The 23409-nt window shown below is 43.1% G+C and overlaps 3 protein-coding genes across 3 annotated transcripts; all 3 read right to left on the reverse strand.

Annotated features, from left to right (window-relative positions):
• Positions 1-1615: 1615 nt before the first annotated feature.
• plaat1l (phospholipase A and acyltransferase 1-like) lies at positions 1616-4423 on the reverse strand. Its single transcript, XM_070855791.1, has 5 exons — positions 4337-4423; positions 3654-3783; positions 3166-3254; positions 2919-3083; positions 1616-2248 (listed from the first exon to the last, which is right to left on the reverse strand). The coding sequence occupies exons 1-5, from the start codon at positions 4343-4345 to the stop codon at positions 2183-2185; spliced, it is 459 nt and encodes a 152-aa protein (XP_070711892.1). The 5' UTR covers positions 4346-4423; the 3' UTR covers positions 1616-2182.
• An 810-nt stretch (positions 4424-5233) lies between these two features.
• Positions 5234-17990, reverse strand: LOC139223629 (zinc finger protein 513). Its single transcript, XM_070855594.1, has 7 exons — positions 17892-17990; positions 17389-17591; positions 14552-14674; positions 13047-13181; positions 11562-12056; positions 8248-8447; positions 5234-7142 (listed from the first exon to the last, which is right to left on the reverse strand). The coding sequence occupies exons 2-7, from the start codon at positions 17426-17428 to the stop codon at positions 6528-6530; spliced, it is 1608 nt and encodes a 535-aa protein (XP_070711695.1). The 5' UTR covers positions 17429-17591; positions 17892-17990; the 3' UTR covers positions 5234-6527.
• Positions 17991-19311: 1321 nt separating this feature from the next.
• On the reverse strand, positions 19312-22800 carry LOC139223932 (high mobility group nucleosome-binding domain-containing protein 5-like). Its single transcript, XM_070855936.1, has 3 exons — positions 20949-22800; positions 19687-19933; positions 19312-19357 (listed from the first exon to the last, which is right to left on the reverse strand). Exons 1-3 carry the CDS (start codon positions 22798-22800, stop codon positions 19312-19314), a joined length of 2145 nt encoding a protein of 714 aa, XP_070712037.1.
• Between the last annotated feature and the right edge of the window lie 609 nt (positions 22801-23409).

Consider the following 23409-nt stretch of genomic DNA (forward strand, 5'->3'; position numbering starts at 1 on the left):
GCAGCTTGACACTCCCCTGTCTTATCTTTACTCTATTCTTTTTAGGTTTATCTCACTGGGGAACATTTGTTTTGTACACACGATGATCTTTCCCACCCACCTCAGCTCCAGTGGGTGCAGATCTCCCTAAAACAAATAAAAATCAATAAAACTACGAGGTTAACACAAGCTGAGAAGTCATGTGATCGAAGTCACATGACTTCTCCTCATAGATGAGGGAGGAGGAGGCTTCACAGAGGTCTTTATTATAATAGAGAGCAAAAATACTCTTTTTTGTTATTTTAATCTCATTTTAAAAATGTTTCCTGCTTTAGGAAATTTGGTCCAAGAACACAGGACGGTTTAGGACAGCAGATCTGTGGCAGAACACAGTAACACTATTTATGATTCAGCTCATTTCTTAAACAGGGTTCTAGTGTATTTCATATATTTAATCAATACTGGGGCAGATGGTTTAAGATTCAAGATGTTAATCATTACGAAATTCCTTGGCTGGAAGTTACAGAGAATTATACAAAAGAAAAAATCTAAAAATAAGATATAATAATATATAGAATCTAAAAATAAAAAAGATATATCAGATCTATTTAGAGAGCTTCAGCAGGTCCTTCATCCCGACTGCAGTCAGACTGTATAATGCTGCTTTATAGTCTGCTGCACCACCCACCACCACCACCCGTACACTTTATCACTATTATTATCATTCTTACATAAACTGTGCAATAATTCACATCCCATTCCACCTCACCCTGTTGTTGTTGTTGTTGTTTGTAATTATTGTGTATATAATTGTTTCTTTGTGTATACAGGTTTTTTTTCTGTATATATTATATTATTGCTATTTAATTTTCTATTTCTTTAACTGTGTGCTTTTGTTCTGTCCCCTTTGAGCTGCTGTAACAGTAAACTTTCCCCACTGAGGGATCAATAAACAATATCTGATCTAATCTAATAAATAAATAAAAGTAACACAACAAGTTAATGATATGAGAGCAGTGGGGGTGTAAATGCTATAAAACTGTGTACATGTTTATATATCCTATAAATAGAAAATCCTACCTGTCACCTGCTGGTTGGTGAACCGACGTTTTAAAGCCTCGAGTTTGGCTTTACGGGCGCCGCCATCTTGGTTTCATGAGCGCCGCCATCTTTTTCTTTTTTGGAACCAGAAGTGACGTTTGTTCCGCAAAGACCTCCTCTGATTGGTCGGTCACCCCGCAGCCTTCCATCCAATAAGAGCCAGTGGAGCCGCCCACCACTTCCGGGTTTGAATCATAAAACCGGAAGTGTCTGTTTAATTTTATAATTTAGTGAACGGACGGAAACTAACACATCATATAACTCAATAATAATAATAATAATAATAATGATAATATGACAAACAAGAAGTAAAGTAAAAAAAGGGATATAATAATATTAAAATAAATGTAAATATAAAAAATATATACTACATACATCCGTGTATTGCACAGGATATTGCAAGTATTGCGCTGTAATATTATTAATGCTAATAATTAATAACCAATAATAATAAGTGATAATAATAACCCCCCCACAGTGGGGAAATGTACTTGTTACAAATGATACTGTGATAATAATAATAGAAGAAGAAGAGTCAACAAGAGTCTTTTTATTAAACAGATTATTGTCAAAGTTAAAACAGATTTTAAACTATGGTTACAACACGGAAACAAAACAGCCTCAAAACAAATAATGAGAAAGAAGAAACTGTCTTTTTGTACAAGCTAAAGTTAAAAGTTCAGCAGGTAGCTTTTATTTGTCATTGAAAACATTTGATCAAAAATGCAAAAGACAAAATGTTTTTTATTTATGAGAGAGTGTTGGAATAAAGTTTAAATATTTTAGTAAAAAAATCATAACAAATTCGTAATTTCACCACACAAAGTCATAATATACGTCTACTAGCTTACATTAACTCTCTTATCTTAAATCATTTATCCTAAACATTCTGGCTGTTCTGCCTCAAAACTGTCTTTTAACATTTTTTCCGTAAATCAAATTCTAACAGAAAAAAGAAAGTCAATGTGCACACGTATGCTATTCTAATCCATCATCCCAAACATGCACATGTTTTTAAATCTCTTTTCTCTTAAACATTACAAGAATAATCTTCTTGAGAACAGTGTCGCCCTCCGCTGGCTGAGATGAGAACTGGCCATTCTCACAGTTTCTTCTCCTCAAAGGGCTTCTTCCAGGCTGGCATGATGTATTCATAAATCCTCTCTATCTGTAACACACACACCCATCAGCTTTATTTCACGGTTTACAACAGGATTACTGGAAGATTTTACTTCTTCAGGACCCTAAACGTGAAACAAAGATGAAGATTTGTGGAAAAACATTTATTTATGGATGTGTTTTGCTGCACAATAACTAAATAATGCAATACACAAAATAATTTTTTCAATCTTTGAGGCTAAATGTATGCATTAACCTTCAAATATGACTTCTAAACTTCTTACAAGTGTCCTTATTGTTAAGCACAACAAAGCGGTATGAAAACTTTACACTTACTTAAACGTTATACTGTAACTATAACAGTGAAATACACAACTGTATCATCTGCATATATAGAAATATTTGTTCTTGTACACTTTAAACAAAGATTGTCACCATTATTGTCCAAAAAACGGCACCTATTCAAATGTTGTAAAGTGCCGTTTAAACAAAAAATATCCTAATTTTTAGTAGATGTAGACATGGGACATAGTTCCTTTAAGACATATATGTATTTAAAGTGAGGAGAAGTGGACCGAGGACGGATCCCTGTGGAATTCCTGTCTCACAATTAGTGAAAACACAACCAGAAATATCCAAAATGTGCTCGACCCCATGGTGCGAGTATACAAGTAAGTAGTGAATGTGTATAATGTGGTAAAGATCCTCCGCCCACTGACCTGCTCAGACTTCTTCACTCCATATCTGAAGAGCGTCGCCTGGTGCTCGCTGTTATGAAACAGGATATCAAACGTCACCTCGCGGCCCATCATGTCCTCGATGGCCGGCTTCACCACGGTGTGGAAGTCTCTGGCGGAGAACGAGTCGTCCAACATGTTGCTAACCTGCGAAGGGAAATTCATCACGATCACAAAGGCTCGTTCACTTCAATAAGTCACGATAATTCATTCTTGTTACATGAGTCACCTTGTATTTTTTCCCCAACAGCTCCAGCGGATCCAGTTTGACCTCTGACCTCAGAGCTCGGCCAAAGCGCGGCAGCTTGGAGTCCGAATCTGACAAACATATTACAAACAAGTCTAATAGAGTCAGCAGCAGAAACCCACTTGTGTAGTCATTAATAAATAGTAATAATCGGTTATTACACACACACACACACACACATATATATATATATATGTGTGTGTGTGTGTGTGTGTGTGTAAAGGGATCAAACCAACCACTGGCACCTTAGATTTCTAACAATGTGAGACATTTACTGAGGCTGACTTTTGATGTGTAACACTCAAAGGAAAGACTCAAAACCTCAAAAACCCAAAATAGCTCGACGGTGGAGGTCTGCACACGAGTCTCAGTGGGTTTTTGAAGCCCAGCCCCCAAAAGGGAGGAGATAAAAAAAACACTCCAGGAGCCAGAACCAGGGTTTTAAACGATCAGCCAGGCAATAGACCGACCTCGACAGGTGAGGTGGGCGACGTAGGGAACGCCGTCCCGCTCTCCGTAGTACACGGCAAAATGGGAGAAGTATTTGTTCCTGGGATACTCCACGATGTCCCCCGGGAACAGCTGAGGCTGGGAGTGTTTCTGCAGACACAAGTTCATCCACAACAGTCTTTCTGTGCTCTGCATTGTGTTAGTTTTATACATTTCCATCCATTTTCTCCTCTTTTTTAATGTTATTTCTTCCTTTTGATTGTTTCAGTCAAAGATGTTGAAGGAAGTGGTTCCTCCCATCATCGGCCCTGACTTTTAGCTGTTTGTTCAACAATTATTATTTTGCAATTATTTAACCACCACTTGTAGGTTTTACTCACCAAAATCAAAGCATAATTTGTAAAAGCTGAAAGCTGAAATCTTTGTCTAAGTACATTTCTGTTTTTGTACAATTTTGGCTTCATTTCAACCTGCGGAGGAGAGGAAGCCTTTTCCCTGTTTCCAAGAGTTAAAATCTATATATTTATGAATGGAGTTTGGTAGAAATGTTCTGATGATCCATTCAGTGCTCTTTCTGATGAATCTAAGAGCCAAATGTTGCAACCTAAAAATAATCGTATTATTAATGGTTGAGCTAAAAAAGCTAAAAAGCCTCATTTCGCAGTGGTTTTAAAATAACTGGAATAGTTAAAGTCGTACTCACCAGGCCCATGGGTCAACGTTTATACCGTCACTTTCTTCACTTGCTTCTGAAACTGAATCCACAACACACACAGGACGCCCCCCCCCCAGTCTGCTTTACATATAGGCTGTCAGTCTCTCACCGTCACGCCTGACTGCTGCCCTCCTTCTCATCATCACCATCCTCATCATCCTCATCATCAATTCACCAAATCTCTCCTGTGCCTGTCAGGTTTTGTTTGATTTCTCAGCTTCAGGGGTGTTTTTGTGGTTTGGGGGATATTTCTGCAGTTTTTACACAACTTGTTTCACCGGCGAGGACCACGCGTCCCCCGGTGTCCCCGGGCCTCCACCTATGGGCGTGTGGAGCAGGTGCTTCCTAAGCAGAGGGCACGAAAGAGGAAGTAGCTTCAATCTTCAATCAGGCTTTTATTGCTTCTTAGAGACGAGAAGGCACAGAGAAACAAACTGTTTTTAAAGTCAAATATCTTTTGCTTCTTTGTGTTTTCTTTGTCCTCCAACATCTTGGGAGAGACACTTGGAAGATCCTTTTGGTTTATCGCTCTCTGCAAACACACCAGACTCCATTGAGAAAAACAGGTATTTTACAGAGGAGCTGCTGGTCTACCGCTGGCCCAATTGATTAGTGTATTTGTGTTATTGTGTGTTACACAAGCATTGCATTGGATTCAAACTAACCCTTTAAAACACCAAAGTCACACAACAACACAAACAAACTAACTGATCCAGGCAGCAGTAGACGAGCAGCTCCTGTAAAATGAGTGTTTTTGTCAATGGAGTCTGGTGTTGTTGAACAGAATGATGGCAGCAGCAAAGCCTTATATATATATATATATATATTTTTTTTTTTTTAAATGTTGAAGTGATGACGTTAGGAAAGTACAATTTTAAGATTAAAAAAAGGTAAAAATATTTTGACTTTATTCTTAATATCTTGTCCTGAAACAATGTCTTACAGCAGTGGAACACATTTAAAAAATCTTTATTTACAACTTCTCAAGGTAGCCGCCCACATTACAGACGATATTGTGTCTTACCGACATGCTTCTGGTCATTTTTCTGTCACAATCTTTCATGGACGGGGAGCTTTGTAGGAAAATGGCGTCCTCGTTCTTTAACCTGCCTACGAACCACTGACTGACCATAATTAGATCGACACAAACAGCCGTAATGTCGCTCTCCGCAAACACACCAGACTCAATCGACAAAAACAGGAATTTACGAGGGAGTTGCTGATCGACTGCTGCCTCCATCAGTTAGTTTGTGTTATTGGGGGTTACACAGTGACTGTGTTGGATCAATTACAACTCAGATAGAAAATTTACTATACTTTGTGAATGGAGTCTGGTGGCTTAGAACCAAGCTACATACGGCCTGTTTCAGATAAAAGAACAAGGTCCATCTCTGTACAGCATCATGGAAAGGATCCCTTCAGAGAGAGACCTGGAAGATCCTTTTGGTTTAACCACAAACAGCACACACACCAGACTACATTCACTAAAATAGGGATTTTAGAGAACAGGACACAGGAGCTGCTGCTCTGCTGCTGCCTCCATCAGTCAGTTTATTTGTGCTATTGTGTGACTACAGAGAAGGTTTGGATCCAACATAATAGTTGTGTAACACCCAAAAACACAAATAAACTAATCAAATGGGGCAGCACAAGACCAGCAACGCCTCTGTTAAACTCCTGTTTTAGTGAATGTAGTCTGGTGTGTGTGCTGTTTGTGGTTAAACCAAAAGGATCTTCCAGGTCTCTCTCTGTAGGGATCCTTTCCATGATGCTGTCACACACTTAGAATAACACTCTGAGCCTGTCAGTGGATCAAACAAGCTCTTTTAGTGGACCTACTTTATGTTTATGTAAATGTGTAAAAATGCCAGTTATCCTTTAATCAGAACCGTTAAAGCTTGTGAGATGATTAAAAAACAAAATCCAGAAATTCTCCCACATTTACAAAATATAGATTATCTGCAGAGAAAAAAATAAACATTTTAATTCATCAGATTCATGTTTCATCACACACACACACACACATTAATGCCCCCTTGATGAAGTCAGTGCAGTGATACAGTCGTTGTCAAAGGCACCTGAGTTTATCACCAGTGTAACACACACACACACACACAGACACACACACACACACAGACACACACAGACACACAGACACACACAGACACACACACACTATCTAGTGGCGCTCTGCCCCCCCACCCTGGTCCTCCGGGGTGTCTCGGCCCCAGCTCAGGCCGTTGAGGGGGGCGTGTTTGTCCCAGCTGTCCGTGTTGTGTCCGTGTTTCCTCTGGTGCCGTTTGTAGTTGTCCCAGTGACCCGTCGTGTAGTCGCACTCGGCGCAGGCGTACGGCTTCTCGCCCGTGTGCCGCAGCATGTGCCTCTTCAGGTTCATGCTCTGGTTGCAGGAGTAGCCGCAGACGCCGCAGTGGAACGGCTTGGCGCCCGAGTGGATGCGCTCGTGGCGCCGCAGGTTGGCGAGGTTCCCGCAGGCGTAGCTGCAGGACGGGCACTGGTAAGGCTTCTCGCCCGTGTGCACGCGCAGGTGGCGTTTGAGGTTGTCGAGGTGCGAGGAGGTGTAGGGGCAGTGCGGGCAGCGGTGGGGCTTCTCCTCGGAGTGGATGTGGGCGTGGCGGGCCAGGTGGTTGGGGTAGTGGGACAGGAAGGGGCAGTGAGGGCAGCGATACAGCTTGGAGCCACGCTGACCGCGACGGGATCCCCGGGACGCGGCGGGGACGCAGGCAGGGCCATTTCCATCTTTGGACAGCAGGTCCAACGAGCAGCGACGGCACACCTACAACCGACAGAGCGCACACGTCAGAGGCTCCGCCCCTGTGGACAAGGAGACTTCCTGTTTGGCTGCCAGGCTGCGATCTGATTGGTCCAGCCTGTCGGGGCCTTATAAGGACTCATGTCTGATTTATAACTCCCTATGTCGTTATTATCATTTATATAAGTGTGCTGGTGCGTCAGTAGGGGGCGCTGTAGTTTCTGAGCCCGTTTTCCTCATTTACTTTTAACAAAAACACCTGAAACTGAGCAGGTGGAGCCGATAAACGCTGAACAACAACTCCAACTTCCTGGAGAACACTGTGCATCCTTCAGCGTGATCACTAAATCACTAATTCACGACCATAAACACACCTGAGATCAGAACTTGCCTGACAATCGTCACGTTTTTATGTTTCTTCAGTACAAAACTCATCCGGTGACCGTTGTCCATGGCTACATTACAAACAGGAAGTGCTACTAGCTATTTCGGCCAAAATGTAAACAAATATATATAATATATTATAATCATTAAAAAAAAGTCAACCCAGTGTAACGTTACCAGAACAATCCTGCAGCTGTCATTTGCCACAACGCAGCCAAAGTCCACTGATGGCAGCTGATGCTAGTTGATGCTAACTGGTGCTAACTGATGCTAACAACATGACAACTGAAACCTCAAGTTTTCTGTTACATAGTTGGATTTTCCCCCCGAATAATCATCACTGCTGCTATTATCCTTAATTAATACTGTGAATTTTATTCTTTCATTTTTCAATATCTTTACACATCTGGAGTCCTTAATTCTTTCTTTTCTTTTGGAAAAGTCTAAAAGTTATTGTTATTATTATGATCATCATCATTATGATTATTAAAGTCCCCTCAGAAAAGTCGTCTTGACACATTTCAGTCTGAAGGGACTTGATGGTCAAAAAGATGTAAAATAAATCAAAATAATATGAAGAAATATGACCACAAACTAACTCAGAGAAACATCTATGTGAAAGCAGTAAGGTTACTGTCAGATGACGTGTTGCCATGGAAACAAGACAGACATTGCACACCTGACCACAACACGAAATCAGAAACTTCGCACAGTGGGGGAAAAAAAGAAGAAGAAGAAAACGTACCTGTCCTCCGTCCCCCTCCGTCTCCCCCTCGCCATCGGCCTTGTCCCCCTCCAGGTCGGCCTCCTCCAGGGTGAGGCCGCACGCCTGGCAGCACAGCGGGAAGAGGAGCACGGGGAGCGGGCCGGAGGGAGAGCCGAGGCCCCCCAGCGTGTGGAGGTACCCGGAGTCCTGGGACACCCGGAGCGTCAGGTCGGACACGACTGAAGGGAGAAGACGCAGGGAGAGGAGAGGCTTAAAAAGACAGAAAAATGAACTGAGTCTGGTTTGACCGCACTCTCAGTTTCTGCTTCGTGTAACCCTGAAAAGCAGCAGAAACCAGACTAAAGATAGTCCAGTCTTTGCTCCTGATAACAAACTCAAACTTCCTCTTTTTAGTTCTGCTCACAGACTCGTCTTTAAATATGAATGAATCCCTCCTGGATCTTTAATCGACCCTGTGAGGATTAAATGGAGAATGTCCCTGTAACCGCCCCGAGTTCATAGGTCAGCGAGCGCTCGACCGGAGACGACTCCTCTTCCTCATTTCACTGAACTCTTTCACTTTCGACTCCTCGGTTCCTCTTTGCTGCTTCTAAATTCATCTTTCCCCCCGTGGGCTAAAATAAAAGCTGAAGTTTTGCTTCACATGAACCAGAAACCAAAGACAGACTGTATTTGCGTCCCACAGGTGATACTTGTACTCATTTTCACGGATCTTGTCGTCATCCGGCTCTTTTCAAGTGCAGCAGATCCAACATTTGAATTTTGTCGCTATAGTGATGAGATTTGTTTAATAAACAGAGTCTGAAACTGACGGATTAGCTCTCTAAATAATCTAAACTCAGCCGCCCCAAAAGAGTGTTTCTTCTTCTGGTGACGTCATTTCTTGGAGGACCTTCTTCTTCTTCATGTCCCTAAAATGTGTCCAACCTCAGCTAAAAGGTTCCAGAAGTCAGTGAAGCAGAATGAGTGAGAAAAGACTTCAGACATGTTGTTCATCAGAGGAGACTAAAGAGAGACAGAGAACATGTTGATCCAGAACAACAGGAACACTATAGACCTCCACTACACACTAACACACTGACTAACACACACACACACTATAGACCTCCACTACACACTAACACACTGACTAACTAGCACACACACACTATAGACCTCCACTACACACTAACACACTGACTAACACACACACACACACACTATAGACCTCCACTACACACTAACACACTGACTAACTAGCACACACACACTATAGACCTCCACTACACACTGACACACTGACTAACTAGCACACACACACACTATAGACCTCCACTACACACTAACACACTGACTAACTAGCACACACACACTATAGACCTCCACTACACACTAACACACTGACTAACTAGCACACACACACTATAGACCTCCACTACACACTAACACACTGACTAACACACACACACACACACTATAGACCTCCACTACACACTAACACACTGACTAACTAGCACACACACACTATAGACCTCCACTACACACTAACACACTGACTAACTAGCACACACACACTATAGACCTCCACTACACACTGACACACTGACTAACTAGCACACACACACTATAGACCTCCACTACACACTGACACACTGACTAACTAGCACACACACACTATAGACCTCCACTACACACTGACACACTGACTAACTAGCACACACACACACACACACTATAGACCTCCACTACACACTAACACACTGACTAACTAGCACACACACACTATAGACCTCCACTACACACTAACACACTGACTAACTAACACACACACACTATAGACCTCCACTACACACTGACACACTGACTAACTAGCACACACACACTATAGACCTCCACTACACACTAACACACTGACTAACTAGCACACACACACTATAGACCTCCACTACACACTGACACACTGACTAACTAACACACACACACACTATAGACCTCCACTACACACTAACACACTGACTAACACACACACACACACTATAGACCTCCACTACACACTAACACACTGACTAACTAGCACACACACACTATAGACCTCCACTACACACTAACACACTGACTAACACACACACACACACTATAGACCTCCACTACACACTGACACACTGACTAACTAGCACACACACACTATAGACCTCCACTACACACTAACACACTGACTAACACACACACACACACTATAGACCTCCACTACACACTAACACACTGACTAACTAGCACACACACACTATAGACCTCCACTACACACTAACACACTGACTAACACACACACACACACTATAGACCTCCACTACACACTAACACACTGACTAACTAGCACACACACACTATAGACCTCCACTACACACTGACACACTGACTAACTAGCACACACACACACACACACTATAGACCTCCACTACACACTAACACACTGACTAACTAGCACACACACACACTATAGACCTCCACTACACACTGACACACTGACTAACTAACACACACACTATAGACCTCCACTACACACTAACACACTGACTAACTAACACACACACACTATAGACCTCCACTACACACTGACACACTGACTAACTAGCACACACACACACACTATAGACCTCCACTACACACTGACACACTGACTAACTAACACACACACACACTATAGACCTCCACTACACACTGACACACTGACTAACTAACACACACACACACACTATAGACCTCCACTACACACTAACACACTGACTAACTAGCACACACACACACTATAGACCTCCACTACACACTAACACACTGACTAACTAACACACACACACACTATAGACCTCCACTACACACTGACACACTGACTAACTAACACACACACACACTATAGACCTCCACTACACACTGACACACTGACTAACTAGCACACACACACACACTATAGACCTCCACTACACACTAACACACTGACTAACTAGCACACACACACACACACTATAGACCTCCACTACACACTGACACACTGACTAACTAGCACACACACACACACTATAGACCTCCACTACACACTGACACACTGACTAACTAGCACACACACACACACTATAGACCTCCACTACACACTGACACACTGACTAACTAACACACACACACACTATAGACCTCCACTACACACTGACACACTGACTAACTAACACACACACACACTATAGACCTCCACTACACACTGACACACTGACTAACTAACACACACACACTATAGACCTCCACTACACACTAACACACTGACTAACTAACACACACACACTATAGACCTCCCACATGTTTACCTTCCTCAGCCCCGGCGTTCGTCTTTTTCCTCCGCCCTCGCCGTTTCTCCTTCTCCCTCCTCTGCGGTCGCTCCTGCGTGTGCATGCGCTGGTGTCTGCGCAGGTTTCCCAGGGAGCTGCAGGCGTAGCTGCACTGGGGGCAGCGGTACGGCTTCTCCCCGGTGTGGGTGCGGGCGTGGCGCTGCAGGTTGACCAGCTGGGCCGAGGCGTAGGGGCAGGCGGGGCAGCGGTACGGCTTGTGGCCGTCGTGGGTCCTCATGTGGCGCTTCAGGTGGTTGGAGTAGCGCGAGGTGAAGGCGCACAGCGAGCAGGAGTACAGTTTGGGAGGGATGCCCGCATTCCCTAAGCTCCTCCTTTTCCTGTCGGAGCCGCCGCTGATGGATCCGTCAGTCGGGTTGGAGCCCGCCACCTCAGAGGAGTCGGCCGAGGCGTCGTGCTGGAGGCCTTCCTCGCACGCCAGACAGTAGAGCTCCGCCCCCAGGTCGAGGCCCACACCTGGAACAGAACAAACCAAAATTTATACGACAACAACTTCAACTTGTGTCCATAAACATCGCCTCAGAGCATGCTGGGAAGCTCCGCCCACCCACCTTCCCCCCACACACTAAAACAATAAATAATGTTTTATCACACGTCTTCGTTGTCTGGATTCTGATTGGTCAATTATGGCGTTCTACTGTCTGTTATTTCTGTATAGCGTTGCTATGGACAACAGACCGTTGCTAAGGATGATAGACCGTTGCTAAGCATGATAGACCGTTGCCATGGACGACAGACCGTTGCCATGGACAACGGACCGTTGCCATGGACGACGGACCGTTGCTATGGATGATGGACCGTTGCTATGGATGATGGACCGTTGCCATGGACAACAGACTGTTGCTAAGGATGATAGACCGTTGCCATGGACGACAGACCGTTGCTAAGGATGATAGACCGTTGCTATGGACGACAGACCGTTGCTAAGGATGATAGACCGTTGCTATGGACGACAGACCGTTGCTAAGCATGATAGATCGTTGCTATGGACGACAGACCGTTGCCATGGACGACAGACCGTTGCCATGGACAACGGACCGTTGCTATGGATGATGGACCGTTGCCATGGACAACAGACTGTTGCTAAGGATGATAGACCGTTGCTATGGACGACAGACCGTTGCTAAGGATGATAGACCGTTGCTATGGACGACAGACCGTTGCCATGGATGATGGACCGTTGCCATGGACAACAGACCGTTGCTGAGGATGATAGACCGTTGCTATGGACAACAGACCGTTGCTAAGGATGATAGACCCTTGCTATGGACAACAGACCGTTGCTAAGGATGATAGACCGTTGCCATGGACAACAGACCGTTGCTAAGGATGACAGACTGTTGCTATGGACAACAGATCGGCACATGGAGAGGATGTGGTAACCATGGCGCAGTGAAGGTCACAGACATTTTCATCGTCACGTTTCTAGAAGAAAAACAGGGTTACCGAGGTCTAAGCCCGCCCCCAGCGGCGTGTCTCCCAGGAGCTGACCACATCCTTTACAGGACAGGAAGGCCGGGAAGGCGGCGTGCGTCGGCGCCGATGGGTCGTCCTCAACGCTCAGAGAGAAGACCGTCATGCCTGCGGAAAACCGCAAGGACAGAAAACGTTTATATACGGAGATAAAAGGCTCTAATCACAGCAGACATAAAAAATGAGTTCAGAAAATTAAAAACACATTAAAAACTGAGACAAAACATATTTGTTAGCAGCCTGTTCTTAGTCTCAGCTATCAAGGACACATAAAGACACAAAAACACACCTTTTTGTGGTTTTTATTGGCTTCAGATCTTACACTGGTCCACCTATCTGAGAGCAAAGGCTCTTAAAATAGTGCAAGTTTGGGTGTGTGTGACTGTTTTTATCTGATTAGTGATATGTCCATGTTCTTGGTAGTGTTTCCTGTTTGTTTACCTAAAAATAAATATGCTACATGTGCAACTACACAACACTCTCATAATATGAACTCACGCTTTATCTTGACTGAAACCAAAATTTGCACAGTTCTCTTTTGCTAAAATGTTTAGTTTTTGTTGATTAAATGAGGATTAAGTGGACCAAATCTGACAAAGACCCACATGGACCTTCTTCATCACAGGACACAGACAAAATGTAAAAATAGCTGATCAAATTAACACTTTAAAAAGTTAAAAACAAGCATATCTGATGTGTGGGTGCCTTTTCTGCTGCCAACACACAACTGCAAGTTTGACACATTTGAACTTTTTAATTGCTGTACTTACCTGCATATAAGAAGGCTCTGATTATACAACATAACCCTACCTTTCACTCTTTATTTGGTTCTTAACAAGACATTAAAACTCCTCAAATTGAAGCCTCATTCAGCTTTAATTAACATTTTTATTGTATTTGTTTTTACTCTTAAAGGGCAACTCAACATTTTTAAACCTAATCTTTCAGGGATCAATCTAAGTAGGTCCACTAAAAGAGCTTGTTTGATCCACTGCCAGGCTCAGAGTGTTATTCTAAGTGTGTGACAGCATCATGGAAAGGATCCCTACAGAGAGAGACCTGGAAGATCCTTTTGGTTTAACCACAAACAGCACACACACCAGACTACATTCACTAAAACAGGGATTTTAGAGAACAGGACACAGGAGTTTCTGTCTACCGCCGCCTCGATCAGTTAGCTTGTTAGTGTTAATGTTTGTTATACAGATATTGTGTTGGATCTGAACTGACCCTTTAATACACCAAAAGTCATGTAATCACACAAACAAACTAACTGATCAGGGCAGAGGTAGACCAGCCACTCTTGGGTAAAATTAGTGTTTTTGTCAATGGAGTCTGGTGTGTTAGAAAAGAGCGATTTAACAGCAGTTAACTCATTACAGCAAGCTTTTATTCTGATGGTTTTATCGGGCAAACAGTCGACAAACCAGGCAGTCAAAACTTTACAGCCAGGGTGTGTGTGTGTGTGTGTGACTGACCGGACTCTCTATCCAACCCCATGATCTCCGAGTCTCCAAACTCCAGTTCTCCTGTCAGCAGGAAGTCGCTCTCCAGGACCAGGCAGCCCGGCTCACACACCACCGCCCCGTCCTCCGACTCCACTGAACACACACACACACACACACCATGATCACATGCACAAAACACGTCCAAACACTCAACCTGAGCAGTAAAAAAAAGTCTCCATTTCCTAACATTAATAAATAACTACATATGTACATAGAACTTCTTTTTAGAAACCACACTTACAAAGTGCTTTACATACAATAAAACACCAAACAGATACAAGAAACATGTAATTTACACTATAAAAAAAGCAATTAAGTCAAAATAATAAAGAAATAATGGCTAATATATACTACAAAAACAGCAATAAAATCAAACAATTATAAAAAAAAAAGCAACAATGAAAATGAAATAACTGGTAAAACACACTATAAAACCAGCAGCATGAGGTAAAACAGATCCAACTATAAACACTTTAACAATAAAAGTCCTCAAACGTCCTTTTTTTTGTACAAATTGTTCATATTAGCAACCAGGAGACACTGAACTTAAAACCTCTGGTTACACATTTTAAATCCCTAAAAAGAAAAAAGCGCTCTGTGTTCGTACAAATGTTTTAATCACAGCATTTTACCATCTTTGGCATGTTGTTGCAGCCAAGGAAACACAAACTTTCTTTTTAATTTCCACCGTTTTAGCGTCTAAAACTGGGGTCGTGTGTGGCTGAAGTGAGGGAGGTGGAGAGGAAGCCAGTGAGGATGAGATAAAAGCTGAGGAGGAAGAGTTGGGGGGTGAGGAATGACGCCGAGTCAGGAAGAGGAAAAGCAGAGGAAGAAGGGATGACAAACAGAGAGGGAGAGCAGCACTGGTGATGTTTTAGTGAATTCATTCTGTGGGAACGTCATGAAAAACGCAGCAGCAGAATGAGTTAAATCTGCCCAACAGATGATCAGTTTCTTCCTCCATGTTTTCAGCTAAACGTCGACACCAGAGCCAAAACAATTCTTTGACTAATTAGCCGTATGTCAGGAAATGTTTTGATCATCTAATAATCGTTTACATCAAGGTTATCTAGCAAAAAGTGCCAAATATTCACAACTTCCTGCTTCTCTCTCGGGACGATTTGCTGCTTTTCTTTTTTCTTCAATCGTAAACTGAATTTTTGGGATTTTGGACTTTCTGCTCAGAGAAAACACGCAATTTGAAGACGCCCCTTCTGGCTACAGGCGGATATCACAGACATTTTTCACCCATTTTTATACACAAAAACACAAAACAAGAAAATGATGACAGAACTATCAGTAATAGACAAGAGAACGCTCCCGCACGCAGTCCTCTTCCTTACTTTCTTTATTTTTGAGATGTAACGTACAGAGAGTGTTTTCCTGCCGTCAAAGCGTCGCTGAGGTTCTGGTTTCTACACTATTTGAAAAACCAAAATAAAATACTAATGAAAACAAATTCATATTCAGCAACGCGCGCCCACAGTTTCGTACATCTCGCCATGACGAACGTTCCTGTGGGGATTCTAGAACCTTCCATTTGGAATTCTAGAACCTTCCATTTGGAATTCTAGAATGTTTGGGTCTGTCTTTCTTAAAGAGTTCGGTCTTGACCTGCTCTGTACGAAAAAAGTGTCTTCACATAACGTTTGTCGTGAGTTCGTCGTCGTTAGCTATGTTGGAGTCAGTTAACGTAACATAAATACACTTTGTCCAGGAGCAAATCAGTGTCTCAGACTGACCAATCAGGAGCCGGCGCTCCATGTCCATCGCTAACCTCGACCATATTTTGGGAAGCACGGACAAAAAGTCCTCAGTGTGCTTCAAATAAAGTCACTGTTGACTGTTTTGTAACTTTCCAAAGCAGAAGATCCCACAGAAACAGCTGCTTTATGGACAGGAGTGATGGCGGCTACTGCTGCGGTCGCTTTCTGTTGTTCTTAAATGTTGTGATTGATCGTGTGGCTCCTCTCTATGACGGTAGAAACACTGTTTCTCGCCCTGCCTTGACTTATTCTAACTGAGTGATAGAACACGCTGCTCACTGGTTTGTGGTGTCGACGAATTCCAACTTACAGAAGCAGCACAGTTAGTTTAAGTTGTAGCCAGACTTTAAATAAAACTAACTTGGACACAATGAGGATATGAGCTTCCTTTTGCTACTTCTCTCTCTCTCTATCTACCTGGTGAAAAGTGGCTGACACCTGGTTAGCTTACACACAGGTGACTCATGGGAAAGGAAGGGCTGAGCCCACAAAGACAAAACTAAGAAAGAACGACGAAAGGCAAAGAAGTGAGGTGAAGAATAAAAAGTGAACGGGAGAGGGAGAAGTCAAATGGGGAGCAATGGAAGAAAGCATGGAAGAACAACAGGAGGAAGAGGAGGGAGCGCCGGGAGGTCAGCGAACAGGAAGTGGAGACAGGAAGCGGAGAGGAGGAAGACAGGAAGTGGAGGGTCCAGCTGAGCCAGGACATTCAGGATGAGATAACACGCACAGAAAACACGTCTACTTTAAGGACAACATGTCTCCTGCAGTCTTCCTCTCTGACAGACAATGAGGAAGAGACCCAGCCTGCAATGTCAATATGTTAGACCAGTTAGGCAACCTCAGATATGGCTATTTCCTGGGCAAACCTTCAGAATTAGCTAAAATAAACAAGTCTAAACTTTAAGAAGTGACATTTTTGAAGCTTCAAGTGCAATAAGCAGCCACTTCTTCACACTTTGTCGGTGTTTTAAGGGTTGTAAAGGGGGCTACAGCTCATTAGACACCAGATAATCGCTGGAGAACAACAGTTTAACTCACATTTCACCGGCTGGGGGTTGGATTGTTTTCTCCGCGGCATCTTCGCCTCTCGTCGTCCAGGATCCCGCTCCGGCTGTGTGGGCGACTCGAGTCCGCCCGTCCGTCAGCCAGCCAGCCAGCTAACTGCATGTCATCATCATCACCTCCTTCCTCTTCCTCCAACGGACAGCAACAGCAGCGGAGTCATCGCCACCAACTACTGCCTGGAAACGGAGGGTGTGCGCCCGTTAAAAACAGCCGAACCCCGCCTTAAATCCAATAAAATCCTAACTATATCTATTTCCAGCTGTAGCGTGTTGCTGACTAACGCCAAACACACATCTGCCACTTTAAAGTTACCGCTGCGAGCCATTCTTTGTTATTGTTCCGCAGTAAATAGACGCAGCCATCTTGTTAGCCACCTAGCTAGCTAAGTCAACTTTAGCGTTTAAAATGAAGCCGCTTTAGCTACAAACTCTGAACAAAATCTACATTTGTGCGCGTCTTCTCGCTGATAAACATACCTGCGATGGAGTCCCCGAAATACTGCTGTCGACAAAATGTCGCTGAGTGTTTCAGAAATAATGTTTTGTGAGCAAACGCACACCGCTGCTGACAGAGATACGCCGGGTCCGGGCTCCGGGTGACGTCAGGAACAGGGGCAGAGGATTGTGGGAGTTGTAGTCAAAAACAACACATGGCCATTATACTAATATATAATGCCATTACATTATATTATATTATATTATATTATATTATATTATATTATATTATATTATATTATATTATATTATATTATATTATATTATATTATATTATAAAGTATGTTGACTCCTCTCATGTCTTAGATTCTCATATTTACATTTATACTATCATATGAGCGTCTTAAACTTGAAATAAAATGTCATTGAGATGCTAATAAATAAGCAGCTGTTTGGTATAAAATGCATCATGCCATTATTCATTATGACAATAAATATACGAAATAAAATAAGACAAAAAAAACATCAGTAATAGCAGAATATGACATATTTTGATAATATAAAATTATATAAAAATCATAGAATTACAGGAATAAATAATGCCAACACTTCAAAAAGAGTTTGCACATATTCATAAACCAATCATGATTTAAAGTGATTAAATTAACTCTATTAGTGTTTCTACTAGTAGGCATACATGTGAGAAATAACATACAGGAAACACAAATCTGTATGAAGCTCGTTTAATATCATTTACTTAATTAATAAATATAATACAATGGTGATTATCAGACTATACATTTATCAGTTATATCAGTTTCTCCCCAAAAACACAGTATCTGTATGGGTATTTCCTAGGATTTTACACATATATGAAGTTAGAAAGATGTTTTAAATTATATTGTTCTTTCAGTTTTATCACATCATTATCTATATTCTTTCAGTTTTAGTTTGTTAGTCTCAAATTTAAGTTTGAATTGTCAGCATTCACCTTGAAAAAAAAAAAATTGCATCTTGTGGGCTTTTATGGGTGTGTTAATTCTTTAAATGTTATTTTCTAGTGTCTGTGTCCCAATCTGCAGTGTCCTTGTAAAAATGAATAAATTAATGAAATTAGCACAATGTAGCGCAAATTAAAGGTGCAGTCTGTAGGATTTAAGGGGATCTTTTGGCAGAAATTGAACATAATGTCATGCATAAAATTAAAATAGCTAAAATTAAGGTGACTGGGAGAAAACAAGGTAGGATTTATATGTAGTTGTTTTGGGACGGTGTCCCACGAGGCTCTATCCTAGGTCCTCTACTTTTCTGGGGTCATCGCACACAGCAACACCAAAACCTTCTGACAATATTTAGGGCTCAATCATGAGTTTATCATGGAGTCAAACTCATCAATCCACTGCTCTTTTTTAGTATTATTCCAGCATAAGAGTACTTGGCAGGAGGTCAGGGGCCCCAAGAGCTAATTCTTCACCTTGGGGCCTACTAGCACGTTCATCCGGCCGTGGCTGCAGACAGATATGACTTTGTAACAAGGCCCTGCAATCTTAAAATGTTCAAAACCTCTTCAGTAAGTTCTGAATTGTTTAAATTAAGATGACAAAAAAAAAAACATGGGTGGGATTTATGTGCAGGTGTTTGGGTGTGGTGTGCCACAAGGCTCTATCCTGGGTCCTCTATTTTTCTCTATATGCTACCACTAGGGGTCATCGCACACAACAGCGCCAGAACCAAATGCTCTGACAATATTTAGGGCAAATTTATCAAGGATTCAAACTCATCAATCCTCTGTCTGGTGTTTCCTCTCCGGATCCTCCTGTAGGACACAGTTTTGTACTTTGACGGCTGGCGGCTGCCGTTCGTCTCGCCAGCCGCTGTGTGTGCCTCGCCGTTCGTCTTGTGAGAGTCTTCACCTTTGTCGTCTTTGTCTCTTTTGTCCTCCATCTCTTCCGTCTTGGGGTGTCCCGTGCTGGATGGGTCGTGGGCCGGACTGAGCTCTTTTTCGCCTCCTGATCCGGCCGCTAACGATGGCTCAGCAGCTGCATCCATCAACGGCGCTTTCTCCTCCAGCCTGCGACCTGATGCTAAATTGAAATTGAAAAATTATCTGTGACTTTTTGATTAATTAAAATCCTGTTTAAAGGTTAAACGCATGAGATTTGATTGGCTCTGTGGATGTGGAGGTTTTTTTCCTTATCAGGGGCTTTCGGCAAGTGTCATCTTTGTGGAATTTTAATTAGATGTTAATTAATTAATTAATTCTCTGGCCTGAATCTGAGTAATTGTGTTCCAGCCGATCATAGATGCAGTTACGTAACATCCTCTCTACACTGCAAACTAAAACAAAGTGTACAGCAGTTTATTGTTTTCATTGGCTAACTAATCTGTCTTGTTGTTGTTTTTTTAATCAACATTGCTTCACTTGAGTTGATTTTTTACTTTGACTGCTGGCTGAGCTTTATTTCTTTCTATTTAAATTCAGTCGGCAAATTCTACATTGGAACAACTAATGAACATATTGAGCAAACTATTCATATTTTTGTTGAAGCAACTTAAAGGATAAGTCCTGTATCTTTAAACCTGAGCCCTGTGTTTTTACATATCCTGGTGTCTGAATGATTGGTCCAGTAGATCACCTCAGCCAGCAGCCACCAAACGGGCTGCAATGGCTGCAACGTGATCCTTTGGGACAACTGCACCTGATCACAGTAGATCCACTAAAGCTAGTTTGGAACACAATATTTGTGCAACACAAAATAACACAAACTAACTAACTGATCCAGGCAGCGTTAGACCACCAACTCCAGTGCTCTTCAAGCTTAAATTACTATTTTTGTGAATGGAGTCTGGTGTGTTTGCAGAGGATCTTCCAGGTCTATCTCCGTAGGGATCCTTTCCATAATGCTGTCACACACTTGCCTACAAATTCTCTACAAAGAAGATGAAGTCACTGCTAATTACTACTAATGAGTTTGGACATGAAATGAGGCAGTTTTTGAGTTTGTTTGGCTGCACTGGAAACTGATGCACCAGCGGCTGTTTTTCCTTTTATCAAAAAGCAAACGCAGCAACTAATAAACAGCATTTCACCACAGTTACCTGTCTGTAGTTCAGGTGTGATGTCTTGGATGTCGCCTCCTGCTTCTTCTCTGGTTTCACCTAGACGTCCTGGAGCAGGAAGTGATGTCAGCGACGGCGTTTCACACCTCTGCGTTTCCTCCTCTGTCAGGTCCTGATGAGTGTGGACAGACGGCGGGTTTGTGTGTGTCGGAGGGGCGGTGTGGGTCCAGGCCGGCGTTCCCCTCGGCTCTTTGTCGCCGCTCGTTGAGCCGTGATGAATGTCCTCGATGAGGGTTTTGGCAGCGGCTGCAGGAATTCTGGGAAATTCACTTCCTGTTTCTGCTCCTTCAGGACTCAGTGCTGGAGGTGATGATGAGGAGGAGGAGGATGATGATGGTTTCTGGGACTCCATTTCTTCTTCTCTTCCATCAATCTGTTCTTCTTCTTTCTTCACCTCCTTCTCTCCCTTTTCCGTCTCCTCCATTTTTTCTGTTTCTTTCCTCCTGTCTTGTTCTTTTCTTTCTTCATCAACCTCTTCATCAACCTCTTCTTCCTCCTTTCCTTCCTCCACAGCCAACTTTTCCTTTTCTTCCTCCTCTACCCCCCTCTGTTCTTCTCCTCCTTCACCCTCTTCTTCATCGTGACTCTTCTCCTCCCTCCCTACTCTTTCATCCCCACCTCCTTCCTCCTTTTCCTCCTTTTCCTCCTCTTCCTCCTTCTTCATCTCTTTCTCTCTATCTTCAATCTCCTTTTCGTCTTTTCCCTCATTTTTCTGTTCTTTATTCTCCTCATCTTCCTCCTCCTCCCTTTCTTCTCCTCCTCCCTCAATCTTGCCCTCCTCCCTTCTTTCTTCTATCTCCTCCTCTCCTTGCTCTGTCTTTTCATCCACCTCCTCTTCCTCCTGTTTTTCAGCCTTTGTTTCTTCCTCCTCCATGTTCTCTCCTCCCATCTCCTCCTCTTTTGTCCTCTCTTCCTCCTCTTCTCCCCGTTTTTCAATATTTTCTTCCTCCTCCTCTACTTCTTCTCCTCCTCCCTCAATCTTGCACTCCTCCCTTCTTTCTTCTACCTCCTCTTCCTCCTGTTTTTCAGCCTTTGTATCTTTCTCCTCTTCCTCCTCAATGTTCTCTCCTCCCGTCTCCTCCCCCTTCACCTCTTTTGTCCTCTCTCCCTCCTCTTCAATACTTTCATCTTCCTCCTCCACTTCTTCCTCTTTTTCCACCTCCTCTTCCTCCTGTCTTTCAGTCATTGTTTCTTCCTCCGCTTCTTCCTCCTCCTCACCTCCTTGCTCTTCATCCTCCTCCTCCACTTCTTCCTCTTTTTCCACCTCCTCTTCCTCCTGTCTTTCAGTCATTGTTTCTTTCTCTTCTCCTTCCTCCTCCTCTGTCACTTCCACTTCCTTTTCAACATGTCTGTCGTCTTCCTCCGCTTCTTCCTCCTCCTCACCTCCTTGCTCTTCATCCTCTTCCTCCACTTCTTCCTCTTTTCCCACCTCCTCTTCCTCCTGTTTTTCAGCCTTTGTATCTTTCTCCTCTTTCTCCCACTCTTCCTCCTCCTCTCTCACTTCCACCTCCTTTTCAACATTTCCGTCGTCTTCCTCCGCTTCGTCCCCCTCCTCCACTTCTTCCACCTCCTCTTCCTCCTGTCTTTCAGTCATTGTTTCTTTCTCTTCTCCTTCCTCCTCCTTTTCAACATTTCCGTCATCTTCCTCCACTTCTTCCTCCTCCTCACCTCCTTCCTCTTCGTCCTCCTCCTCCTGTATTTTGCCCATCGTGTCCTCCAGAGACAGAATATCTCCAAACAGCCCGACCGCCTGGATCACCCGCGACACTATGGAGTTTTCCTCCAGGTCCAGACTGTCCAACACGTCTGCGGTCGGCCACCAGCTCGCCATGGCGTGCAGGAAACGAGAGAAAGTGTCAAACGCAGCGAAACACAAAGTTCACGCCGCTCGTCCGTGTTATGAAAGCGCTCATGAAGGATTTGAGTAATGCTGATTGGCACCAACGACACACACGGCTCAGTCCACCGTCTGGTGACCCGAAAGGCCACGTTTTCAGCCTCGGGTTTGTGCTGTAATACTTTAATCTTTCAGGTGTGATCTCTCTCTCTCTCTTTCTTTCTCTGCCTTTTGCTAGATTCTTACTTTATTTGAAATAGTTTAACCTGATCTTACGCTCAGTGGTGGAAGAAGTATTCAAAGCTTTGCTTAATTTTAGCGTAATTAGGCTAAAAAAGAATCTATAATAACCTTCATGAGAGCAGAGTGTCAAACTCCTTTTAGCTCAGGGGCCACATTTGATGTCCAGTAAAGTCACAGCATAATAATCTATAAACTCATGTTTCCCTTTGTTTTAGTGCAAAAAACTGCAAGTACATTCTGAAAATGTTCACATTTAATGAACTCTCTTTTTACAAAACAGTATGAACGACCTGAAATTTATCTTCTCTGCAATTTTTACACTTTGCGAAGTCGTCCCCCAGGCCGGATTGGACCCTCTGG

The sequence above is a fragment of the Pempheris klunzingeri genome, chromosome 24 (genome assembly GCF_042242105.1).
Source record: "Pempheris klunzingeri isolate RE-2024b chromosome 24, fPemKlu1.hap1, whole genome shotgun sequence".
NCBI lineage: Eukaryota > Metazoa > Chordata > Actinopteri > Acropomatiformes > Pempheridae > Pempheris > Pempheris klunzingeri.